The following is a 22,997-nucleotide window of genomic DNA, read 5'->3' on the forward strand; positions in this document are numbered from 1 at the left end:
TGGAACAGAAGCACTAGCCGTAGTCATTCTGGAAAAGCAAACTTTAAGTATCTTCTTGGCAGGAGGTAGGGGACAACAGGACACCAAAGGCTTCATATTATTTTAAGTTTAAGAAGCGTATTAAGTTTTATTTGACAAGTTAATGCGTAAGCATTTCATCAATCCATTAAAATACTTTATTACAATTCGGTGTAGTGGAATTATAGCTATGCTACATGAAAGTTAATTCTGAGGAGAACAAACTGACCTACTAGTTGTTAAATACTTTAGAATGTGAATTGCTATATCTATTTTATTTTTAAAAGCTACGTTGTGAAATTTAAAATTCACTAGCTGTCAAACAACTTCAAAGCTTCTAACCCAGTAAACTTCAGAACTATTGTTCCCACATAATATCATCTTTTTTCAGTGTTGACTGAAGCTTCTGCACATTTTTTAGCAGCTGAAGAGAGCTGCTACTTTTCTGTCCAGCATGAGATTTGGACATACTTTGCCTTACAGTGACTGCAATCTCCTTCGCTTCCTTTTGGTTACCATATTTTTGTTTGACATGAGCTGCCTCTTGTTTCAATTTCTGAGTCTTTCGCTTTAATTTCTGCACCTAGAAGAAAGATAAATAATTAGAATGTTACAAACTTGGAAGAACTACTGCTGTGTAACTTAAATTTCTACCAAACTCCAAGCTAAAGATGCCTAATGGCCTTTTAAAAAAATAATTAAAACCTACTCATCTTGCATACAGTTGTCTTGCTGAAAGTTTTACAGAAAACTGACCTCGCCCACACAGAAAGCATTACAGAAAACTGACCTCACTCACACTCAGCACACTGTTGAACCTCACCACTCCCTAAAGTAAAAATGCTTGCTTGAGAGAGAGAGAGCCCAAATACCATCTGTTACCAATTTACATTTATGATGGTCTTTTCACATTTCAGATTTTACTACCATATTAACAAGAATCTATACAGACTATTATAGATTACCATATCTCAGCAGCTTGTAGGCCTCACAACAGAATCAAGAAACAGAATAAATATGCTTGAGTGCTACAGAATGTTTTTTAAATGTCAGATAAGTCTTGACTTGCATTTGGCATGAAAATGTCAGTCCTGAAGGTAAAATTAGGGTGGCAACATTCCATATGCCAATTCAGGCTTTAAGTCTACTTCTAAAAATAACGAATTTTAATTGCATTCTAGAGTATATTATTAACTGTAAAACAAAGATAGCTACAGCATTTTTAACATGACAGGTTCTAAACGCAGAAATATGTACCAGAGATATTAAGATTGATTTGTGTAAAATACAAATAGAAATGTGTGTGTGCAAAAGCACCAAAAAAAGAATAGGTCAAGGCTTACAGGAGTGGCTTGTATTGATAACCAGGGCATGATGGACAATAATCAAACAGACAAACATGAATAATGTGCTATTTACATCATGACCATAAAGGCGTGTGCTTTGATAAGGCTGTACCACAGCACAGATGACGTGCCAGCAGAAGATGTGCACTTTGATAACACACAAGGATAACAAAGTTGTACCACACCATACGTGCCATTCCTTTTCCCATCATCCCCAAATGAAGGCAAGCGGTTGCCATAAAGATATGCAAAATGAAGAAGCAAAGATACAGTTGTTGTCCACTGTCTAAAGTTCATGAAGTCAGCAAGATTCTGAGGCAAAGAACAACACTGTAATTGTTGGCTCTTCAAGAGTATAACTTATTTATCCAAAAAACAGTAGACATTGCCAAGAGAGACAGCGAGGACTCAGTCAGTGTCTTCAGTTTATGTTGCTTACATGCAACCCTGACAAGACTACTTTGATAAGTGTCTTTGGCTTGCAAGTATATGAATAATAAAAGGTAAAATCTATCAAAGAATGAACGTGAGTGAAGTTGTTCACACTGAAATCAAATATAATTTTCCCTTTCCTTAAAGTCTCACACCGAGTTCTGTTTTGTTTCTTATATAAGTAAAGTTCTTAGGTGAGCCTATTTGTCCTGCAAAATAAGGTGAAAGATCAGAAGAATATCTGACAATTATAGGTTGCATTTTTTTATTATGTTCCAAACCAAATTGCTACAGGGGGGATAAGAAGCTCATCTACAGAAGTGTGGTATTATATGGGCATATATGAAAAGCTGTTATTTATGGCTCTAAAACAAATACTGACAGAATGCGTACAGGTTAGGGGTTAAATGAAACTAAAAGGCTTATCCAGCTATGATTTCTTAGAAGTTGCAATCAATAAACTATTTGGTTAATAAGAAATTCAATATTTCAGTAATATACAAGACATCTAAGCCAGTCTGTACAGGAATTATGCATCTAATTTTCTCATTCCCCACAGGGACAAGGTATAAAGGAATGAAATCTCAACAGTCTGTCTTAACACAGTGAGCAGCAGCAACAGACAGAGCAACCTAGCTCTGTATTGCAGAGCTGCTACAGGACAGGAAGGTTTTTTTTCACTGTCATACATATCTGGCTGCCAGCTCTAAGTACCTTTTCTTGTTTTGTTTTTTCGGGTGTTTTTTGTTGTTGTTGCTGTTGTTTGTTTGTTTGTTTTTCGATCAGGAGAAACTGGGTGTACAAGAACACTGCACTAGCAAGCTAATTTTAATCACCCATATTGGAACATCCTAGCTTAAGCATTCCAGTGACATTCCAGTTAATGTCAACAGGAGGCAGAATTGTGGTAGCCATTTAACTAGTGTTACAGGCTGGACAGTTTACTTTTTTTCTTACACTAGTCTGGTGCTTCCTCAGCTTGGATATTTGTTCTTCTTTAATGTTCATTTGTTTTACAAGGCAACTCAGCTTCTGTTCTAGATCTTCATGAACTTTGGAGTCCTGAGTTTCCTGTATCTGCTTCAGAAGTTCTTGATGTTCACTATTAACGACAAAAATGGTACAGTAAGTATTCACTATATAGCCCATAGGATTTCCTCCCGTACTTCTAGTGTATTGCATGAGATGCTAGCTGTTTTGTACAGAGTACAGCAATTTAGCGTTATTTACCCCTTCACACAAAATACATTCACCTGGAATATATTCTCTAGAAAAGATTTTTCCATGGGGTCTGATTTTCTCACTTCAAATTTGTAGTTGATGTACATCTTACTCCTCTCTCTTAGCCACAATCACAACAACTATATGTCTAACAGTGTGCAAAATGAACATTTTGAAAGTGAATAGGGGATAATAGCAGCTATGAAGTACTGTATTTTCACCTCTTGCCCAATTTAGTGCAGACTTTGAAGGTTTAGGATAATACAGGAAAGAGTTGTTTAAATTAGTAACTTTTTTCTAAATCAATTTAAGTTACTAATTTAAACAACACTTAGTTATTTTCTGACAGATTGTCCGAATTGAAAAATTGTACTAAAAAAGATTAGCAGGTCCTTAATTAAAAGGAATGGTGTAGATCTGCTTGGTACCTAAGTAGCCGAACAGATCAAAAGCAGAGACTTTGTTAGACAAGTAATATCTTTCCAAAGATCAAAGCTTCTTTTCTGACTTCTGAGTAACTGTTGATTCTTGACAATTTAACTGAAGCAACTAGTTGCTACTATAAAGAAAAATACCCCTGTCCTTGAATTAGTATGATTAGGCCAACCATTACTTTGTGAAGAAGAGGTTGGTTGCCAGTTTAAGTTTTGCCACATCAAGGATTTCAAACCTATGTCAACATCCTAACTGGTTTAACCAAAATGTCCTTTTCTGTTCCAACCACAGCTCATCATGTTGACATGTCTACTATGACCAGGTGCATAGCTTTAACCCACAATTCTACAAGCTTGTGTTAATGTGAAGATGTATAAGAACACAATTAATCCACATTTACTAGCATGGCTAGAATGCTATGTACACTTGCATCTAGAGTGTTAGCTTCATCCTGCCCCTTTTCTGGCAGGAAAGTGTGCCTCTTTTCACAACCACCTTACAGGACTGGTAAGTTCTGCTATCAACAAGGAGTGGGAATGCACCCTGGACTGTCTCAGCTCAGAGACGTATTAGGTACGCACAGATAGAACACAAAGAGTGAGGACAAAGTAACATAGGCTAGATTTTGTGACCAAGCTATTCCTACCACAGCTACACTAACCTGTTCTACCACCCAGACTGACTCCATGATACAGGTTTACTCAATATTAACACTACCTTTGCAGCATTCTCCAGGAGAGCAGTCTAGGTATACTTTAGAGATCTTAGAGTATATCTTAAATTTCAAAAAATCATAGGCCTGAAAGATTTTTCATGTGCTTCAGCTGTTACTTCAGTAGCAGCATAGTTAAGTACAAGAAAAGAAACCCAGATGAAGAATATGTTTGCTCACTTCCAACATCGGTTAAATATCAGGACAAGAAGAAATTTTTGAATGAGAAAAGCCTTACCAGTCAGGCCTGCTCAGGCCATTCTCCCAACTAGTCCTACACTTATGAGGCTAGGTTTGAGTACAGCACACCCATAGCTTCACAGGGCTACTGCTGAAGCCACTTGTAACACCAGAGATGAGTACTCACAAGCTCATTTGGCTCATCTCGTCCTGCATGGCCAAGAGAAGGTCAGAAAGACTTCCAGTGACAGTAGATGATGTAGAGCAAGAGGATACAGGTTTTGAAAGAGCAGTTTGTCCTGAAATCCCAGATGTAGCTCCATCTTGTCTTTGTGATGTGATACGTGGACAGCGATGCTTCATAATATGCAACACACTTTGTACATTTGCACTAACAGAATGGCTGGAGCTGACAGACTTAAAGCAGAATTAGTAAGTGGTTTACAAAAGTGATTAACAGTTACAGTAAAGAGACTTACTGAAAGAGTAGAAGCAAATTTAATGAGAACATTTGGTTTCACGCACCTTCCCAGCCACAAAAGGTAGTACGCCTGCCTTTACGTGAAATTGTGAGGGGTGCATTTTCTTCACTGTAGGATTTTTGTGCTGTAAGACAGACAGAAAATTAAGACAAGATATGCCAATGTGCTGACCCAACTTTTTTTTTCTTTTTCTTTTTTTTTTTGGATCAAGTAAAATTCAAATAAAATAACAGTGAAATGCATCATCTCAGTTTCCCTCTTGTTTAAAAAAAATGATTTCCTTTCTGTATGTGGAACGAGTAGGATTTTCCAACAATAACAGATGAGATAAATAAATTACCTTAACTAAGGAGATATGAAGATGTTCTTACTAACAGATAGTTTGACAATTAGATTGACATTAAAGGAACTGAGCATTACTGAAGTTTGCAAAACCAGAATTGCAAAATTTTGACTGACCTGCAACATGTGTTGCAAAATATTCTTGATTTCAGCAATCCCCCAACGTGCCATCTTAGGCACAATATGCCATCTTAGGATGTCCTGCTTAAAATTACTTTGGAAGCTAATGCTAATTTTGCCAGATAAAACGAAAAGCAGCAAAGACAGGACACAGAACAGCATTAAGACTGTAACTGAGGTTATTATCATGCTGGTACGGGAAAGTTTTCCAGTGAGACTTTACCAGCCCTATCCCAGTTTTAATTACCAAAAGGAAAAAAGAGGTATTCAGCACTGTTCTTCACTTTGGAAATGTAATAAAGTGCATCAGACAAATCAAGTGGCTCTTACATCACCATTTTTCACAAATTCCAATCTCTGTGTGAGTCAGACACTATCAGCAACACCATGCTAATGAAAAACTTTCATGTTACCTTCTTGGGTTTATTTTTCTTCCTGTTTTTCTTTTTACATTCATTTTCAGATGATACTGAAGACATCAAAATTCTGCTTATCTCAAGTCCTTTTTGAAGCTTTGTGAATAATAAAAAAAAGCAAGTATTTAATGTAATGTTAGCAGACTCAAATCACACGGTCTAATTAATTCCCTCTTTCATGGACAAATGAGAGCCAATTAAGGGCACTAGTAACTATTCTGCTTGGAAGATAAGCTATGCTTAAAAACTGAACAGATCACTAGGATGGCACGGTATCAGACATATATTGCAGCTCTGTTTTACCAGTTCCCATTTTCATATCCAGCTGTAGCAGGTGTACTTTTCCACTATGATAACCTAGTAACTGAGATAAAACAATCCTTTTGCTTGCTGGGGATCTGATGATAAAATCCAAAGAATATGAACATTTGGATCTCACAGCCTGGGGGCAGAGAGAAATGAGCCCATCTGTGTAACACAGAGGTCAAGCCTGTTGGACAATCCACAGATTGCTCTGCAGTTCAAAGTTGATATAAAGGCTCAGGATAAACAGGATAATAGCCATTCCCAATCAAACACAGGACAAGAACTTTGTTTTGGCATGTGTAACAGTTCCGGCTAAACAATGCTGGAGGTTCATCACTAAAGTGAGATTATTCTGATTTTTCTGTCATCAAAAGGAAGCTGAACCAGCTATGCCACACCCTGTGTTTCCCAACACAGATCCAACAGACCTAAACTGATCCTACAGTGAACGAAGGAGCAACTAGTACTAGTTTAAGACTCAATTTACTTCACTTAAGTCCTTTCTTGAGCAAATGTTTATACTACTGCTAATGTCAGATTATCTACTCTGGGAAAGTAATTTTTACTATGCTGCTGAGATGATAAAATCTCTGCACTAGGCTTTCTGCTCTGCAGCAACAAAAACAGTTTAAGAAAGAAACCCAAAAAACTGCAAGTTTTCAACTGTGCCACTCCGCTGTATTCTGGAAGTGATCAGATAATCTGGGCTACAATCTGCATGTTAATTCAAAGTTCCTGGACTGAGGAATAGGTATAAAAGTGACTGCAGTGATTAATTAACATAAACTTCAGCTTTGCTTATGACTGCATTCTCACAACACTGTTCTCCAGCTCTGCACCCCCCTCGCCAGGGAATACCATCATAAACAGCTCTTTCAAAGTGGCTGCTACCTCTCAGTGAAGTGAGGTTGAGAATACCTGAAGTTACTTTGCTCTTTTAACAAAAGATCACTGTGTTTCTTTGATTTTGGTCTCTTTGGTGAATGTTCCTCAGGTGAGTGGTAGCCCAACAAACCAAATGTGACCTCACAGAACAATGTGAATGTGAAACCCAAACTCACACTTAATAAATAATGTGACAGTATCACTGATTAAAGACTTTTCCAGGTATAGTATAGTACATTAAATCTCAGCAAATCTCAACAAAAAAAGGAATACAAATTAGAACAAACAACCTTACTGGAAGTATAAGGTTTTCTACATGACCACTTTCTACTTAAGGTTATCTGACTCAGTGGAAGTTTCTCCAGAAATTCACTCTTCACCCAGATTGCTGGTAGCAGCTTTAAGGCTGATGAATTAACAAAAAAAAAAAACAAACAAGCAGAATCTTTCTTGATCAAGACAAGCTTTTTCCTATGTAATTTATAACCAGTCTACTCAGTACTCCAGGGATTCTTCCAGGAGCTAGCACTCTAAGAGTTAAATGTGGAGTTTATATGTAATTAAAAAGGAATTTTGGATGGAGAGAATAGTTTCCTTCAGTAATAAAAAAGGAGATAAAATAATACAGTTTCAGTGTACCTGAGCAGCTTTGGCTTGTAGTAGCTTGTGCTGATGCTCTTCTTCAGAAAGCTTTTCTTCTAAGTGTTTGATTTTGTCCTGAATTGAAGGTAAGAATGCTTAGTCACACTTCAGGCTTCTGATTCAGTATGGCAAACTGAAGTAGCTTGCAATTGTAATCTGGGATAAAACAGGACTGTAGGAATTTTTAAGGCCCAGACTGAAAAAAAAAAACACTACTTATGCAAATGAATCCAAGGTAGTCAAGCATTCAGTCAGGTATGTTTTATGATCTCAGCTTTAGCAGAGGAAACTTTTGCAAGAACTTTTACACTATTAACAGTACCAAATGAATAACTTTCAGACTAATTCTAAGCTTGCTTACCTCTGCAATTCTTTGAGTAGCAGTAAGTTTAAGACACTCTTTTTCTAGTACTTCAAGTTTTTCAAGTTTGGCATGCAGTTCCACCTGGTTCTGATCATTCTCTTTCTGAAGCTGGGTCTGGAAAATGTAGGCAAGAGTGAAGATGCCAGTTGACTTAAATTATTTCAGACAGCAAAAAACAACAAACACACTACAGTAGAAGTGTTTAATTAGTTTAAATTTAATATTTTTTTAATTGCAAAGTGATGAAAAATACCAGGCAGACGAAGAAGACGTAAGTTTCCAGCAGTCTTTTTGTCTACCAAATATGCAAGTATTAGCATGGCTTTGCTCATTAGGAGTTCCACCTAGGGAGTCTTTTCATACAATTCATTGAATGGCTGTCAACAGCCAGTCAGACAGTAAATTGCTTTTGTTTGCTATCACCCTGAACAGAGTTGAGGAAGAAAGATGTTCAGCTCTTACACATTTTTATATATATTTTTTATTATATTACTACTTTGTTAATGTGTTAAAAGGCTTCACCTGTTGCTCTAAAACCATTTTCTTTTCCAGTTCCGCACTGGAAACCATTTTCCTCATGTAATCCAGCTGTTTCTCCAGCAGGGAGCAGCGGGATTGTGCCGCATTTAACTGCACACTTATATCTACAGAGAGAAGCAAAGACATTCAGTACAGCAATGGGAGTCATACATTTAACCATCCTGTCATCTCTTTGAGGAATTCTCTATCTCCAAAAGAGAAAATAAAAGTTTTGTTAGTCTGAACAAGTCGTGTGGTTAAAATATATTTTATATATGACAAGAGAATCAAGATGCTTTTCCAGAGCTAGTCCCTAATATGAATTCCGAAGGTGTGAGCACAGCTGTTACTTTGATTAATATCAGTAGATATCTAACCAGAATCTGGTTCCTTCCCTTCTACTTACTTTTCTCAAGTTAGCAGTGTTATACAAGTAAGCAGATGCTTTGTTATCATACGAGTTAAACACACCACCTGAAATCTTATTCTTTAAAACAGCTCTATGGGTTACGCAATACTTGGTTAATATATGTACAAATACGATCTAAATTTGATCTGCAATTATCAGGCTTCTGCCTCTCCCCAGTTCTGAAGCAAAAAAAAAAAAAAAGAAAGGGGGGTTGTATTAATCAGCTGTTTGTCAAATCAAACACTCCCTGGATTATACCCTTTGAGTTGCTGTGGCTACAGTTGAGCACTCAGAGAAATACCTTTCCGCTGTTGCATCAGTTCTTGATGTGCTGTGTCTTTTTTGTAGGATTCATGCTCTAAGGCCTTCTTATACTGAGCAGCTGCTATGGAGAGGCTGCACAGATTATCTTCAGCTTGTGACTTCTCCAGCTCTAGACGGTGGATCTTTTCTTGAAGAGTTCTCAGGGCTGCCACCACAGCTAGCAAACAATGCAACAGTTATATTTAAGCTCTTATGACAGTTCCTCTTACTATTTTAATAAAGCACTTCAAACAGGAAAAATACTACCTAGATTTTCTTTCTAGGATCACCTCTAAAATGAATGACATTCTCCAACAGTACAATAACACACTCGCAATGTATCTAGGAGAAAATAAACATGTTTACCACATAAGTGAGGTAGAAAGCACAGGTCCTGTGAGAAAAGCTATTTTCACTCCAAATGTTAGCAAACACAAAGAAATCATGGCAAATTCAGAACAGCAAACTCTGGGACTTAGAACTATTAGCATTTGTTTACAGAGAAGCAAGGAACACAGGTTTCCAAGTTAGGTCACAAGTTTTGGTGTAATGCAACTGGTGTGGGCAGATAAAGGACACTGGACAGCTGGAAAAATCAGATGCAAGGGACGTTTTAGCAGAGGATGCATTTAAAAAAACTTCATTGTTTCAAAAGGTAATGATTCAACCGTCTCACTTCTTGTATTCAATATCTTTTTAAAACCATAAAATCAAATCTGCAAGATTTTACTTTTAGTCTCAATACCAGTCAAAATTACACCAAAAATAAAATCAGAGTTCCAACTTCAACTACAAGAAAAAGTTTACTAGCTCTCCAAAAAGCATACATACCTATGGAAGTTTAAGACATGTTCTGTAACAAAGTTCAGCTTTTTTTTTTTCCTGACATTTCATAAGCCTTGATATTTTCCTTATACCAATTCACTTGGTAGAGGAATATCCAGCAAATATTTCTAGCTCCATAACAACTCTAATCAGCTTCCCACAGCCTCCTTAGAATAAATAACAGACTCCAGAGAGCAGAAAGATGAAGTGGGAGCACTTCTTCCATCTTTCTATTGACATACTATTTAGCTGCCTAATATTAAACTGAACATTTTAATCCAAAAAGCCCAAATGTGATATGACAGAAGATTATTACTGAAGTCACAGATTCTTCATATGGGGAAGCCACAAAACAAAGAATAATGACACGCACAGGCTATGCTATGTCTGTGCAATATCGCAAAGTTATCCGTGGCATTAAATCCAAGTATGGTACACTTGTGATTCACTGAGCTCTCTGGACATGCTAAGCCCCTAGGCATTTGTCCTATGAGCTCTAGGGAATAATCATTGATTAAGGCACAAGACAATCATAGTGGACCTGTATTTCACACAGACAAATACACTGATAACTTTCCTGAGAGTCTGTTTTATTCACAAGTTCTCCCAGTAAATCACACCACACAAAAAAAAAAGCTTAGAAGTAATTTTAAGCTAGAGAGAGTTGAATAGCACTGCACAAAGCCAATTTTAAGTCAAAGTACTGTATCTTTTTTTGCTGGATTTAAAGCGTGAATTGCTTCTGTTGAGTTTGAAGCATTCTCCTTTGCTTTTAGAGGAAGTCTGACGATATTTAAGTTAAACAATTTTCAAAGCCAAAGTTTATAAGGATGTTAGAAGACTTGAAGCAGTTTCCATTCCAGATGTATGACTTCAGGGAGACTACTCCCTCAGGACACATACACATCCTGTCACTGTCAGCCTGATAACCACTGCAAGTCATTGAACTGAGTAAAACAGAATGGGGAGTTTGCTCAAGAGATTTCACAAGGAACAATTAAAAACACAACTTTAAAGACATATTTTGGCTTTACCTTGGTTATTGGAGATAGAAGGCTCGTCAACTCCAACAGCTGCCAACTTCTTTGATTCTATATAAGCAAAGGATGCAGGAATCATTTTATCTGGTGGCTGAAGAAAGCTTCCTATGAAGCTGTCCTTTGATTCAGAATCCATAGCCTGCAAAAGGAGAGTTAAATAACGACATTAGCTCTTCAATGAACTATGTAGCAAGGCATGTCACTGGGCAGTCCCTGGCTCTGTTTACATCAAAATAGGTTATTTGCATCAAAATAATAATTAAAAAAGCCACATGCACCCAGAGGTATTGTGTATTTTAATGCAATTCCAAAACAATGTCTTCTGTAACACTAAAGATAGCTCTCCTCAACCAGTCAAAGTTTTCTAAGATTTTTCTTGGTGTTTTCCAATAATTTATTTCTGGCTTTTTAAAAGCCAAGGATTAACAACATTTTTATAGTTCATATGTACTCTATGACAAGTCATTGAAGCCTCATTTTGTTGTTTACATTGTGAATGCTATGACAACCAAGCATGGTCTACAGGTCATGTGAAGGAGGGCTACAGATCATCCGAAGGGAAGTGGTATAAGAGAAACTAACATTAGAGCCCTCTTTACTAAGTTTGGATTTACAGATACTGTAAAAATAAGCTTTTTCACTGTATTCTTCACTCCTCTATTCATCTACTAGTTTTACTTAGGAAGAGCAGAGACAATCCCAATGTCACACAAATGCTTTCCTTAAAAATACAAGCTTTCTTCCACTTCCAGGGTCCTATCAACTTACACATCTAAAGTTGAGAGATCTCACTTCAGAGAGCTCCGACCAGATTTTGCTAGTCATTGGAAGTGTGAACACAATACCAAGAGAGGGAAGATAGAGCACAACACAGCTACCTTTCAAACTAGTACCAAGCACTTCACTTGATATAGTTTAAGAAATGAAGATTATATTCAGCTTCAGTTGCTAAAAAACAGCTTATGTGAAGGTTCAGTGATACCACTGTGGTATCTCTTAAATTTAAAACACAAATTGTTCTGATGGAGCAGCAGCAGCACATGATGCTGCCTGCCCTAGAGCATGGCTTGCTGTGCTGCAACTTTCAAGAGACCCACTGAGTGGGGTTTCTGCTCGGACAGAGCTATTTACAGGCACTAATTCCCAAGAAGGCAACAACTTTCTTCCTTCTCCAAGCTGTCATCACAGAGATGTTGACAACAGCAACTCATCACCAGGGCTTGCTTGACTTCAGGCCTCCCAGACACCACTGCTATTGCATGCTAACACCCCCAGGACAGATCCCACAGCTCAGGGTGGCCCCCCTGGCACAGACAAGCCTTCCTGGCACTGAGGTGGCTCCTCCTTGGCCACCTGAGCTTAAGAGGGGGAGCTGCCCACCCTTGCACCACAGGATTTTTCTGAAGAGCTTCCTAGGGGGGCCTGCCACCATCTCGGGGTTGTGGCTGGTCACACGGAGCCCAGGCAGCTGGCCTTCGGGGCTGGGTGGGCAGGAAGGCAGAGGGTGGGTGAAAGGTCCCACCCGGTGGCTCTGACACAGGTATATGGCATGTACAAGTTGTTTGTGGACCTCCACAGCTCTGTCCTGGAGGACCAGGAAACCCAACTAACATTTGGGAAGTCCCACAGACAGAGAGATCAGGGTTGGGGACAGGAGAGAACATAATTCTGGCATGGGGCACTGGCAGGATATTTCACAAAGTACCTGGCATGGCACAGTATGATAATCCTCGAAGTACAAAATAAGCAAGACTTACCCGTTTTCCTGTTGCTTCTCAACTCCTACACACTGATGACGAAAAGGACTAACAAAAAATGGTCTTTAAAAATACACATACACACACACACCAAACTTCCTGCTGCTGCTATTAAGTGGAACACAATTTGGAAACTGAAGTGTAAGAAGGTCATTTTTGCCCATGCCATCTAACCCTTCAGCAATTAGCACAACTGCAGGCTCACTTTTACATCAGTTACCATGCTCCAGTGGAAGGCACCCTGCTTTCTTGCATGTCTGCAGCTGCTACAAATCAATTAGTTTCCTTATTGCCTTCACATAAACAAGTCCTGCTGTTTCCAAGGAGATGGGTATGCGGACAGTTGTAGGAAGGGCAATGATCCGAAGCAAATAACAAATAAGAGAGGGAAGGAATAAAGTGCCAGAAGATTTGAGAAATCCTGGTCAAGCTCAGCAACACAAGAGGGGGAGGAGGGTGCTATTTGGGAGAAAGGGAAGAAAAACACCCTTTAGTTCAGCAGGTGAAACAGGAAGAAAGCGAAAGAGGAGAGGCCAGCTCACCAGCCCAGTGATGGTGATCTAGCTAATCCCACATGGGCTTCGGCATGCACAGCCACCATTTTACCAGCACAGCAGAAGGTAAGACGCACCCTGGAGCAGCACGGGCAGCAAGAGCTCCCCAGGCTGCTCTTAAGATGGCTGTGAAGGAAGGTAGCAATTCACAACGGAGACGCTGATGTTTGCAGAACCCCTGCTGTGGACACGGTTACAGACGCCTTGTTTTGCCACAGCTTCTTGGAGACTAAAATAGGCTGAGGGAACGGTTGCTATAGCATTTCTAGGTTCTGCCAACACAGTTACTTCAGTCGAAGTGCTCTGGTGTGGATGAGCCCTTTAATATCTTGGGAGGTAAACACAGTTTATAAGAACCATCCCACACAGGAGCAATATCTACAATACTGCAGGCCTCAGACGAGGAAATGGGCTGGGAAAAGGACCAAGTCACTCTACACCAGCAAGACACCATCAAAGAGCCTAAACATTTTCAGCACATGAATCCAAGAAACCTATCAGAAAGTAATTAAGGACCCAAAATACATTTGGACATCAACTGTCCTACAACCAACTTTTTCCTCAGGAGTATTTATGTTTCTATAAGACCATCACAGGCAAACTTAACTGATTGCTATTTACAGCCATGCTGCCATGGATGCATGTACCTAGCCCTAGAGAGGTGCTTTAAAGCAGATACTCTCCCTGCATGGTAGTGTTTGTGCTAGTACACCTCTGCAGGGCCTAGGAGGATTTAGCACTTGAACAACACCAGTTAAAGCAGTCAAACCAGTGCTGTTTAGACAAGCTCCTCACTGGGGAAATCAGTGCACCAGCTGGAGTTTGGGGAACAACCAGGGGAGAAGTGTGAGCATTAAATAGAGGCTGACAAAACACCCAGGTTGAGGCTCTGTGGCCCCAGTAGCAGAGCCCGGGGAGAAGCACTTGTGGCTGCAGTTCACATTGAGTCTCACCCTTTATTTTTTTTAACTGGAACTGACCCAGTCTGTGTTGGTGGCTGCAGCAATGATGCTCAGATGCCCGCTATTATTTAACACAGAAAAATGCAAAATAGGAGGTTATACATAATCAACATCAAGCATGGGCAATTTAGTGCTGCCCACAGGCTTCCCGTTAACCTTTAGCCTGGCATATCCACCTATGTTGTCTCCAAACCAAAGCTGTCCTCATCCAGGAGGCTTTTTGGCATAGCAAATTAGCTCTGTGACAGCCCTGCACTACAGCAATTGCACTACCTACCTCCTACCTTGCTGGAGTGCTCACGCCCTGGGGGCGAGCATGAGCAGGCCCATTTCATTCCGGCAGGACCACTTCTGGCTCTCGGCTCACTGCCACATGCAGGCCAGAGTGAGCTTGCACAAAGGCTGTTGGACGGTGAACCTGTCTTTAGGTCCGTATATATCTATACATGACTCTCATAACTCTAAAGAGTGCAAGCAAGCTAGAGTTTGTTACTCAAAGCAAACAATTTTCCATTTCATTAAAGTCAGGTAAGTCTAGCCCAAGTAAGCATGTAAACAGTGAGGAGCTACTGAGCATCACCAAAATCAAATCACAAAAATGTCACACAGTGTAAAGCAGCACATGGACAAGCTTTTTAGGAATGAATTTTAATGGGTCCAGGGAATAATGCTGGCCTAATAGTTTCCCTAAAGATATACACCGGAGGAATAATGTGACAATGTAAGGGATGCTTTCACTAAGTTTTCCAGCATTTGCTACCTTAGAGAGGTCCTGGCCTGTTCAGATGAGGGCAACCTTTTAGAACTAAAGAAAAGAGATGTTGTCAGAACAGCTTTAAAGACGAAAAAGAAAAATCAGAATAAAGCATTATTCAGAAAGAAACACAAAGATATCTACCTTCTGACCTGACCTGCTGGGCATAATATTTTTTTCTGAACTGAAAACAAACTCTCAGATAAATCAAAGAATGATGCAGTGTTTATCTGACATTTTATAGGAGAATCTCTAAAGAATTGCCCCTACGCAGGCTATATCAAGAAACTACCAGAATGCTGGCTGCTGCCTTGTCTGTTTGAGCCAAGTATTGCTGGCAAAAGGTTATGTTAGAGGCCATTTTCATGACACAATCCAAATCGGTCTATTTTTTTCCCCTTTCACTTTCCTTCCAGAACCATGAAAAAAGCTTGATCAGCTGTACTGGATGTGCTGTAATGCTCTTTTAGCCTCGTTCCGGACGGACAAAGAACAGCCTTTCCACTGACCAAAATAAATAAATAAAGTTGCAGGCAAACTGCATTGTTGTTTTGGGAACACCCAGTCTCTAGCATCCTGACACAGCCACTTTAATCAGCTTGAAACACACGACCTTGCTCAGGCTATATCTAAGGAACTGGTACTCCTGTGCCTTCTTTGATCTAAAGGGGTTAGATATGCAATGGTGACAGCTGCAAAAGTAATAGGAAGGGAAAGCTAACTGAATCAATAAACCATTTCAACATGTTTTTAAGTTCACTTGATCCTCACTTTAAATGAGTTTAGAACAAGCGACTAAAAGTTGTTAGACCAATTAAGGAACTTGGTGGCAGCGGGGAGTTTTTTCAAAAGCTGACACAGGCAAATCCATGGGAACTGTGTTTTTGTTTGTGAGAGTGAAGTCTCAGAACTGGATATATAAAGGTCTAGTGCACAGTTTCTTTGACACTGCTATACCAAAACCTATTCATTTCTAAATCTCAAGTCTCATGCCGAACTTCAATACAATCATTTTTTCACTCTTGGAAAAAGGGGAAAAAAAACATTGTGTTTTCTTATGATCCTATGTACTGTAAAATATGGTAAAACCTAGTATTGTAATGAACAGAAACTCTTAAGGCTTTTATTCATTGTGTCAGTCCTAAACATTCATATCGATATTACTGCAGTTCCTGTTTGCTCAAGATAAAAAATAGAGAACAAAAAAGATGAATAAAGAAAATGGAGTGAGTTACACAAATAATCTGGGGAAAGAAATAACGAGGTTGGGAAAAAAAACAGATTTGAGATTTTATTTATTTATTTATTTAAAGAATTTTAACCTGACAGCATATGAAGCAATCTTGGGTCATAATGAGTTTTGCTATTTTCTTCTACGAGTGCAGCAGACCCAATTCCTCATTAAACTGGGCTATCAGTCATATGTACATGATAAAATCATACCTTTGTGGGGAGACTGAGCTGGTGCAAACTGCTTTAACCTGTACGTGCAGCTGATAACTGAACTTAGCACTCAGAGGAGCAAGACCACAAGTTCCTATCAAGTAACAGCAGATAAGTTAGCGTGAAAGCACCTGGCCTGGAATAGTGTTAAAAAAATTACATTTCTCAGTCCAAAGTAATGAAATATAACCTTTATGTAACAAGCACCAAATACAAAAACAAATATTATCAATGGTCACTAACATACTTCCTCACTTCCCTAGTAATTCTGTTTCTCTCATCTTCTCCTTTCATCCACCCCCATGTTATAGTTGCTTTTTCTCCCTCACTTCCTGTCTTTCCCTTGTATTTACACCATCCTACAGCTTTGTTCCTTGCTCTTCTCCCTTTCTTTTTCTCCCACTCCCTCTACTAGCATAAAAAGATATATATATATATTTTATCTTTTTTAAACAAAGTTAGAAGGGACATTTTCTCTCACACAAGAACTATCAAGTTTCTTCCCTTCATGCTTAGGATTCAGTTCCAACAGATCCTGTTTGCTCTTAGTACACTGAGTGATGGGGAAAGTAAGGTGCTCTCTTCAGTAGTCTTCACGGAGAAAGCAAAAAGTTACTTTTTCTACCCACTATTTTCTGCCGATGATGCCCTCACACTGTCTTCCACATACAGTTTGCTTAGCTTGCTCACTTCTCTTTACCCTCCAGAATGTACTCCTTGGACTGGAAGCATCTTTCTAGCTTTTTGGAGAGCAAAGCAGAGTACAAGTGAACAGACAGACTGGAAGGCAGGAGGAAATTACTGACTCTGCCTATTGAACCTTGATTTAAAGAGGAAGACTAGGCTATTGAGCAAAGGGAACAGTTTCAAGAGAAACTATCTCCAGTATAGAAGACTATATATCTGTGCAGAGGCAGAATAATTAGAGATTAGAAAGGCAAATACAAAAAGAAAGACACATGTTCAGGTAGGGTGTGGGTTATAATATACGTGTGGGTTGACATGACAAACATAATGAAGAAATCTAATGAAGTAGGGGATAGTTATTGCAGGCACTGACTCATTCACAGTAAACGCTTTTACTGCACGATAATTTTCACCTTTTACGTCTCAAATATTTAATGGGATCATTGAAAGATGGTTCTGAATGTTGCAACTTGCCCTCTAGGCAGATAAAACAGACAGATTGTGTCCCCACCATCGCCTTGGAATTTATTTTCAAAGTAAACTTATGTTTTTACCAACACTTTCTCAGGAAAGTGCCAGTCTTCATCCACCATCCTTTAACCTAGAGTGGAGTAGGAGGTAGATCTTTGGCCAGATAACTGGAAGAGCATGACATGGATGAGATCAGAAACAAAGAGAATAACTGTTCATAGGATTTGTCTCCTTTTACCTACTGCCACCCCTACATTTTTTTTCTTATACTCCTGTGCTGCTGTTAACTAGGTACCTGGCAGGGAACAAGAATTCTATTGTCTATTTGTACACCAGGCAACCTAAGAAAAAGAATGACCAAAAATACATAAATAAGTATTAACGAGGAAAATATAAGTTTTTCTCCTGGCAAGAAATGATTCTCCAAGTCATCTGTTGTCACCAATGGCTGTCTTTAAAGATGCAGAAAAACTGCAAGCAGATTTAAGAGCAATTCCTCAATCTTCTTTTGGAGATCTCTCGTGCTGAAGAACAATGTTAAAGGATAGCATCTGCTTGCAGGACTTAAAATATTCACAGCAAGTCCAGTACATCCACATCGTGCATCCTGAGCACGTACAATATTCTAAGTATTAATGCCAGAATATGCATATAGTATGGCATAATGTGTACTCAGAAATGCAAAAACAGTATATCACTATATTGTCTGGGAAAACTTAAAACATTCAAAACCTTGCAGAAGAATACTTGCTTCGTATAATCTGTATATTTCAACTTGCATGACTTCAGAGGTGCAGGAAAAATCTGAGTAAGATGCCATGAAATTCTGCATGATGTCTCATACATAAAACTAATTTCAACTGATTATAATATAATTAAGAGACTTTTCTCCCCTGATGCACAGTTTCTGACTGCCAGGCAACTTCGAACACAATTGTGGATCTCGAGGGACTCGACTTGAATTCCTGGTGTTCTGTGTGACCTTAGCAAATCACAGAGGGGTGGGACTGATATTGGATTGATGTGCCAGGATCAGTCTCAGGGCTGGATCCCAAGTTTGGTAATGATTGGCTTACATTCCCTGTGTGTAAAAGAAGTGTAGGTATATGGCCAAAACAAGCAGCATGCTTAGTAGGGAGCTAACAAGAACTGATGCAGGGAAACGCTATGAACGTGGATGTATGTGAAGTCCCACCCTGGTGCTTGGCACCTTTGTCCTGTTAGGACTCAGAATTTGGAGTCCTCTTGTAGTGGTGAGTGCCAGAATCTGCTCTTTAAAACAATGAATAAAGAGTCCCTGTAGCTTCTCCGCTCCGTGATTTCATTTCACGTCTGCTGCCACAGCATTTTTCTTTGTGTTATTACTGGAAAATACTGGAGCCTGTGCTAATACACAGCCTGCCAAAGGTGTTTGAAAGCCCTATTTGGCTGTCAGCAAACAAAAAATTCCCAATAAGCAGCGTTCATTTTCTTTTAAAGCATAGCTTGAGGAAATAGTGTCCATCTTCTCTACGCTGTTACCCAGTGGTTAGAGCACTGGCCAGGAAGCGGGAGTTTAATGGCTTTCCTGGGAAGCATTCATACCGCATCCCTGACCACCATGCTGGGGCTGGGAGGAGGAAGAGTAGGAAGGAAGCAGGGAGTCACCACCTTTTCATTTGAAGTTATGACCCCGTGCAGACAGGGCCTATAAGAGTGCAGGACACGGAGATGGCAGCCGAGGCAGAAGACAAAGTAAACCAAGGATGAGTCTCTGACATGTAGTTAACCACTTGAAAAGAGTCCTGGGCTTTATTTATGCATCTTACTATTTCTATAGTAAATAGTCCCTGGATAAAATAAAATAATAAAAATAAATAAATAAAACAGCACTAGCTTGGGAATAGCCTCCAGAACCCCGGAGTCCCTTTTCCTAGGAAAAGTCTACAAAACCACACTTCCCCTTTGTGTCTCTTTCCTTCTCTTTCACAACAGTTTTGATGTCAAACCACGTGTTTGCCTTCTTCTCTGACAATTTCAAGTAATGAGTGGATGAACACTTCCCTTCCACTTGCAGTCCTTCCAGGCACCTAGGACACTCTGCTGGTAGATACCAGGTGTTGACAGAAGTCCCTTTGAGCTGAAAGCTGCTTCTCTCATCACTGGCTTGTCACACTGAAGGTGAGCTCTCCACCAAATGCAGATGGGCACCAAAGCCTGCAGTGGCTATTGACAGAAAAAACTGACCTTACTGGGGTGAGTCTGCTGGGCTCAGAGAACTTCTCAGCTGGACCTCTCTCAAAGCTGTTCAGCTTACTGCCTAGACCACAAGTGTGCACAAACAGGAGACAGGTACAGGTTTGGGGCAAACCTGGACCTTTCTATCCAGAAACAGACTAACAGTTCAGGTGGCAGCTCAGTGGCATGTTTTGGATCAGAAGTTTTCATTTACACATGTTCTTTCCTGGGGTCTAGCTCTTAAGTCTTTGAGGCTGCATTTATACATTCAACTGGAGTACAGCCAGAAAGTTGGCAAGCACAGCGTGACATTAAGAGGTTGCTTCTGGTTCATCATAGCCAAGCTCTTCTCAAAGGAACCTGTGCTTCCCAAAAGGTGAAGGTGAACTTTTAGAAGAAAGAGATCCCAGGCTAGGTATTTGCTAGCTTGAATTAAATCAGCCTCAACAAAAAATGGGCATAAATGACAGCATTTGAAGGAATCTAATTCAAAAAGCAGTTCCTTCTAAGTTGCATGAGTTTTACTGTGTTAATGACAGTTCCCAGTAACATACTAAAGGAACTCTGCAGCAAAGTGCTCTTTTGAGAGCATACAGAAACTGGAAAAGAATTTTTGAAAGTAAATAAAATATAATGTAGGTCTTGTTTATAACTTAGAGGACATGAATACAACTATTTTATATTTTCAAAAAAATAACTCTGCATTTGGGTATGATTTGCATACTGCTATAGAGGTCCTTATGCAGTTAAAAGAGAAGGAAGTTGATAAATAATCAAGGAAGGAAACACTGAGGTTTAAAACAGCCACAGATTTGTTTTACTTCAGCTTATCATTCTAAAAACTCAAATGCTGTAATTCTGGATGGGTTGCCAGATTGTTTCCTTCATAATTCTGCCTCTCTCTTATCCATTCTTTAGGGATCAAAAACAAGCATATTAACTCCAGCCAGTGAACACACAAATCAAACAAACACATTCCCCTAACTTCAGGCTCTGATTAATTCTGCTAGTAGCCTTTGACCTTGATTTCCACAGTGTCTTGCAGTACACGCAGGAGCTTGACCCAGTATCGGAAAACTGCAGAGATTTGGTCTGGAAAAAATAAAGCCACCTTCATCTCCATTACCAAAGCGCTACATTAAAATCTATCAAACAAAGAGCTGAAATCTGAAGTTTAGGCCTTGGAGCCAGTTTCACAATCTGTTTCCTGTAGCCAGAGTTCATTCGCAGCCAGTGGAAAAAACAACTTCTAAAAGATAAAAGGCAGTGCTATGACTCTCAATCAATCTTAGCGTTCAGTGTGGGAAATATAAGCCGTACTGAAGTCTAACATCAAGGCGTCAGTTTTGATTCGATTTCACCTTATTGATCCCTGATGTACGTAGGTATTGTCAGAGACACCCAGCGAGCACAAACTTACCATGGGAAAAACAAGGTACATCCAACCCCTGAAGATCAAGATTTAGATAGAAATAAAGCAAGCATTCGTGACTTGCCTACTCACAGGAAAACTGGGAGACTGTAATGAGTGACAACAGAACGGGACAGGAAGCTGAATGGTAGCTAACATTAAAAAAAAATAAAACATAAAAGGCCCTGGCAGCATTATTTTCTTTGAACCCATCAGTTATGATGGGTGGAGGCCTCGAGTGCTTAGAGAAGTAAAGTCTCGCATTTATTGCAGGTGGTGATGATTTTGGTAGATATATTGTTCACAAGGGTGCCAAAGGCCTAGAGGAAGCAGCTGCGTGAAGCAGCCCAGGCCTGTTCACGCCACCAAACAATGGTAACTCAGCCTCGCTGCAGAAAGGCTTTTAGAGGAGGAATGGGGAAAAATAGAACGGTCTGCCTTGAAAGCTACAGGTAATGATGGAACGATGCTTGTTTTGCAAGCTTTGGAGAAACTGTGCCAGGAAAACGAAAGGAATGCCTGATGGAGAAAGCAGATTGTTTGCAAATAAAGGAGCTGTTGATGGCTAGTTTTTGTGAGCTGGTCCCAGCTCTGCGCCTGGAGTTAGAGTTTCTATATATTTCTGTGATGTTGCTTGGTCTGTATTTAACTTCAGGCCTGAGTTTTGAATGTCAGAGCAGGAAACATGCATGCTCGAAATGCAAAATAACTATGCCAGGCCACATAGAGCCAACATCTTGCTTCTGATTTACCTGCAAGTGCTCTTTAGCCCTTCAGCATGCCCCAAGCCATGGTGGCTTCAAGGTGGCAGCTGCACCTGGGTGGCTCTGCCCCTGCCTGCACGCTTCCTGCTCCTGACAGCACCAGGAGCCGTGCCAGGAGGCAAATCGGCTTGGGGAGCTGACTGGGCTGAAAATTAACTCTATCAAAAAAAACAAAAACAAATAAACAAAAAATTTTGTTTCCTGCAGAAAGGAAGGAAGGAGTCCCTGTGGCCAGGGCAGTGGCAAGGCAGCCTACAGGACAGCAGCCTGCACCTCACCTGCATCAAAACATTGGGGATCTGCTGCTTGATTTTAATATCACAGGGAGTTTTTTTATTATTATTACTACTCTTTATTTTTAATTTTAAGAAGGCCGCTGTACTTGAGCACGGGCAGTTCGCCTTCCCTGCTGCTACATTTACTTAGGCTACAGCAAAGGCTGAAGGTACCTACTTGATAAACCTTTCTGGTTGCTCAAAGCCCAGTGTTTTATCATTATTATCACTTATTTTTTCCTTATTACTTTATTTTTGCCACCACAAGCTTCTGAACTTTATTTTCTTCCTAACCATCGCCCGGCTTTTTGCTTTTATTTTTGAAATATCTGTTCGGAGATCGAGAAATTTTGAAATGTTGGACTTGGGGGAAAAGAAGAGGGCCCCCGAGAAGCCCTAGTAGCGAAATAACAGCGACTTCACAGAAATAGCAGCGACTTTTTTCCCCCCCCCTCCCCCGACCTGCCCCGGGGCCGCCCCACCGGTAAACGGGGCTGAGGCGGAGCCGCTCCGAGCACCGCCAGCCCCCCCCCACCTCGCATTGCCTCCTGGGACTCGTAGTTCCTCCTCCCACCACGTGCACAGCGCCTCCCTCCGGACGAACTACGCCCCCCACCACCCCTCCTTATACCCACCTCTCTCCTCCCCGATTGGACCGCCATCGATGAGCGCTGCGAGCCGATTGGCTGTCAGTCACGCCCATCA

The 22,997-nt window shown here is 40.1% G+C and overlaps 1 protein-coding gene across 5 annotated transcripts; it reads right to left on the bottom strand.

The window, feature by feature from the left end:
* Positions 1–97: 97 nt before the first annotated feature.
* On the bottom strand, positions 98–22,885 carry CEP57L1 (centrosomal protein 57 like 1). Of its 5 annotated transcripts, XM_068677737.1 has the most exons (12): positions 22,828–22,885; positions 16,468–16,561; positions 10,992–11,136; positions 9,131–9,310; positions 8,424–8,545; positions 7,899–8,015; positions 7,535–7,612; positions 5,702–5,800; positions 4,870–4,950; positions 4,532–4,761; positions 2,754–2,898; positions 98–601 (listed from the first exon to the last, which is right to left on the bottom strand). In XM_068677737.1, the coding sequence occupies exons 3-12, from the start codon at positions 11,131–11,133 to the stop codon at positions 377–379; spliced, it is 1,419 nt and encodes a 472-aa protein (XP_068533838.1). In that variant the 5' UTR covers positions 11,134–11,136; positions 16,468–16,561; positions 22,828–22,885; the 3' UTR covers positions 98–376. The 5 variants fall into 5 exon arrangements, with proteins under 5 accessions (XP_068533838.1, XP_068533837.1, XP_068533840.1 ...); XM_068677736.1 differs by lacking the exon at positions 16,468–16,561 and having other exon boundaries at positions 22,828–22,882; XM_068677739.1 differs by lacking the exons at positions 16,468–16,561; positions 22,828–22,885 and adding an exon at positions 13,297–13,481.
* Between the last annotated feature and the right edge of the window lie 112 nt (positions 22,886–22,997).

The sequence above is a fragment of the Anas acuta genome, chromosome 3 (genome assembly GCF_963932015.1).
Source record: "Anas acuta chromosome 3, bAnaAcu1.1, whole genome shotgun sequence".
Classification (NCBI taxonomy): Eukaryota; Metazoa; Chordata; class Aves; order Anseriformes; family Anatidae; genus Anas; species Anas acuta.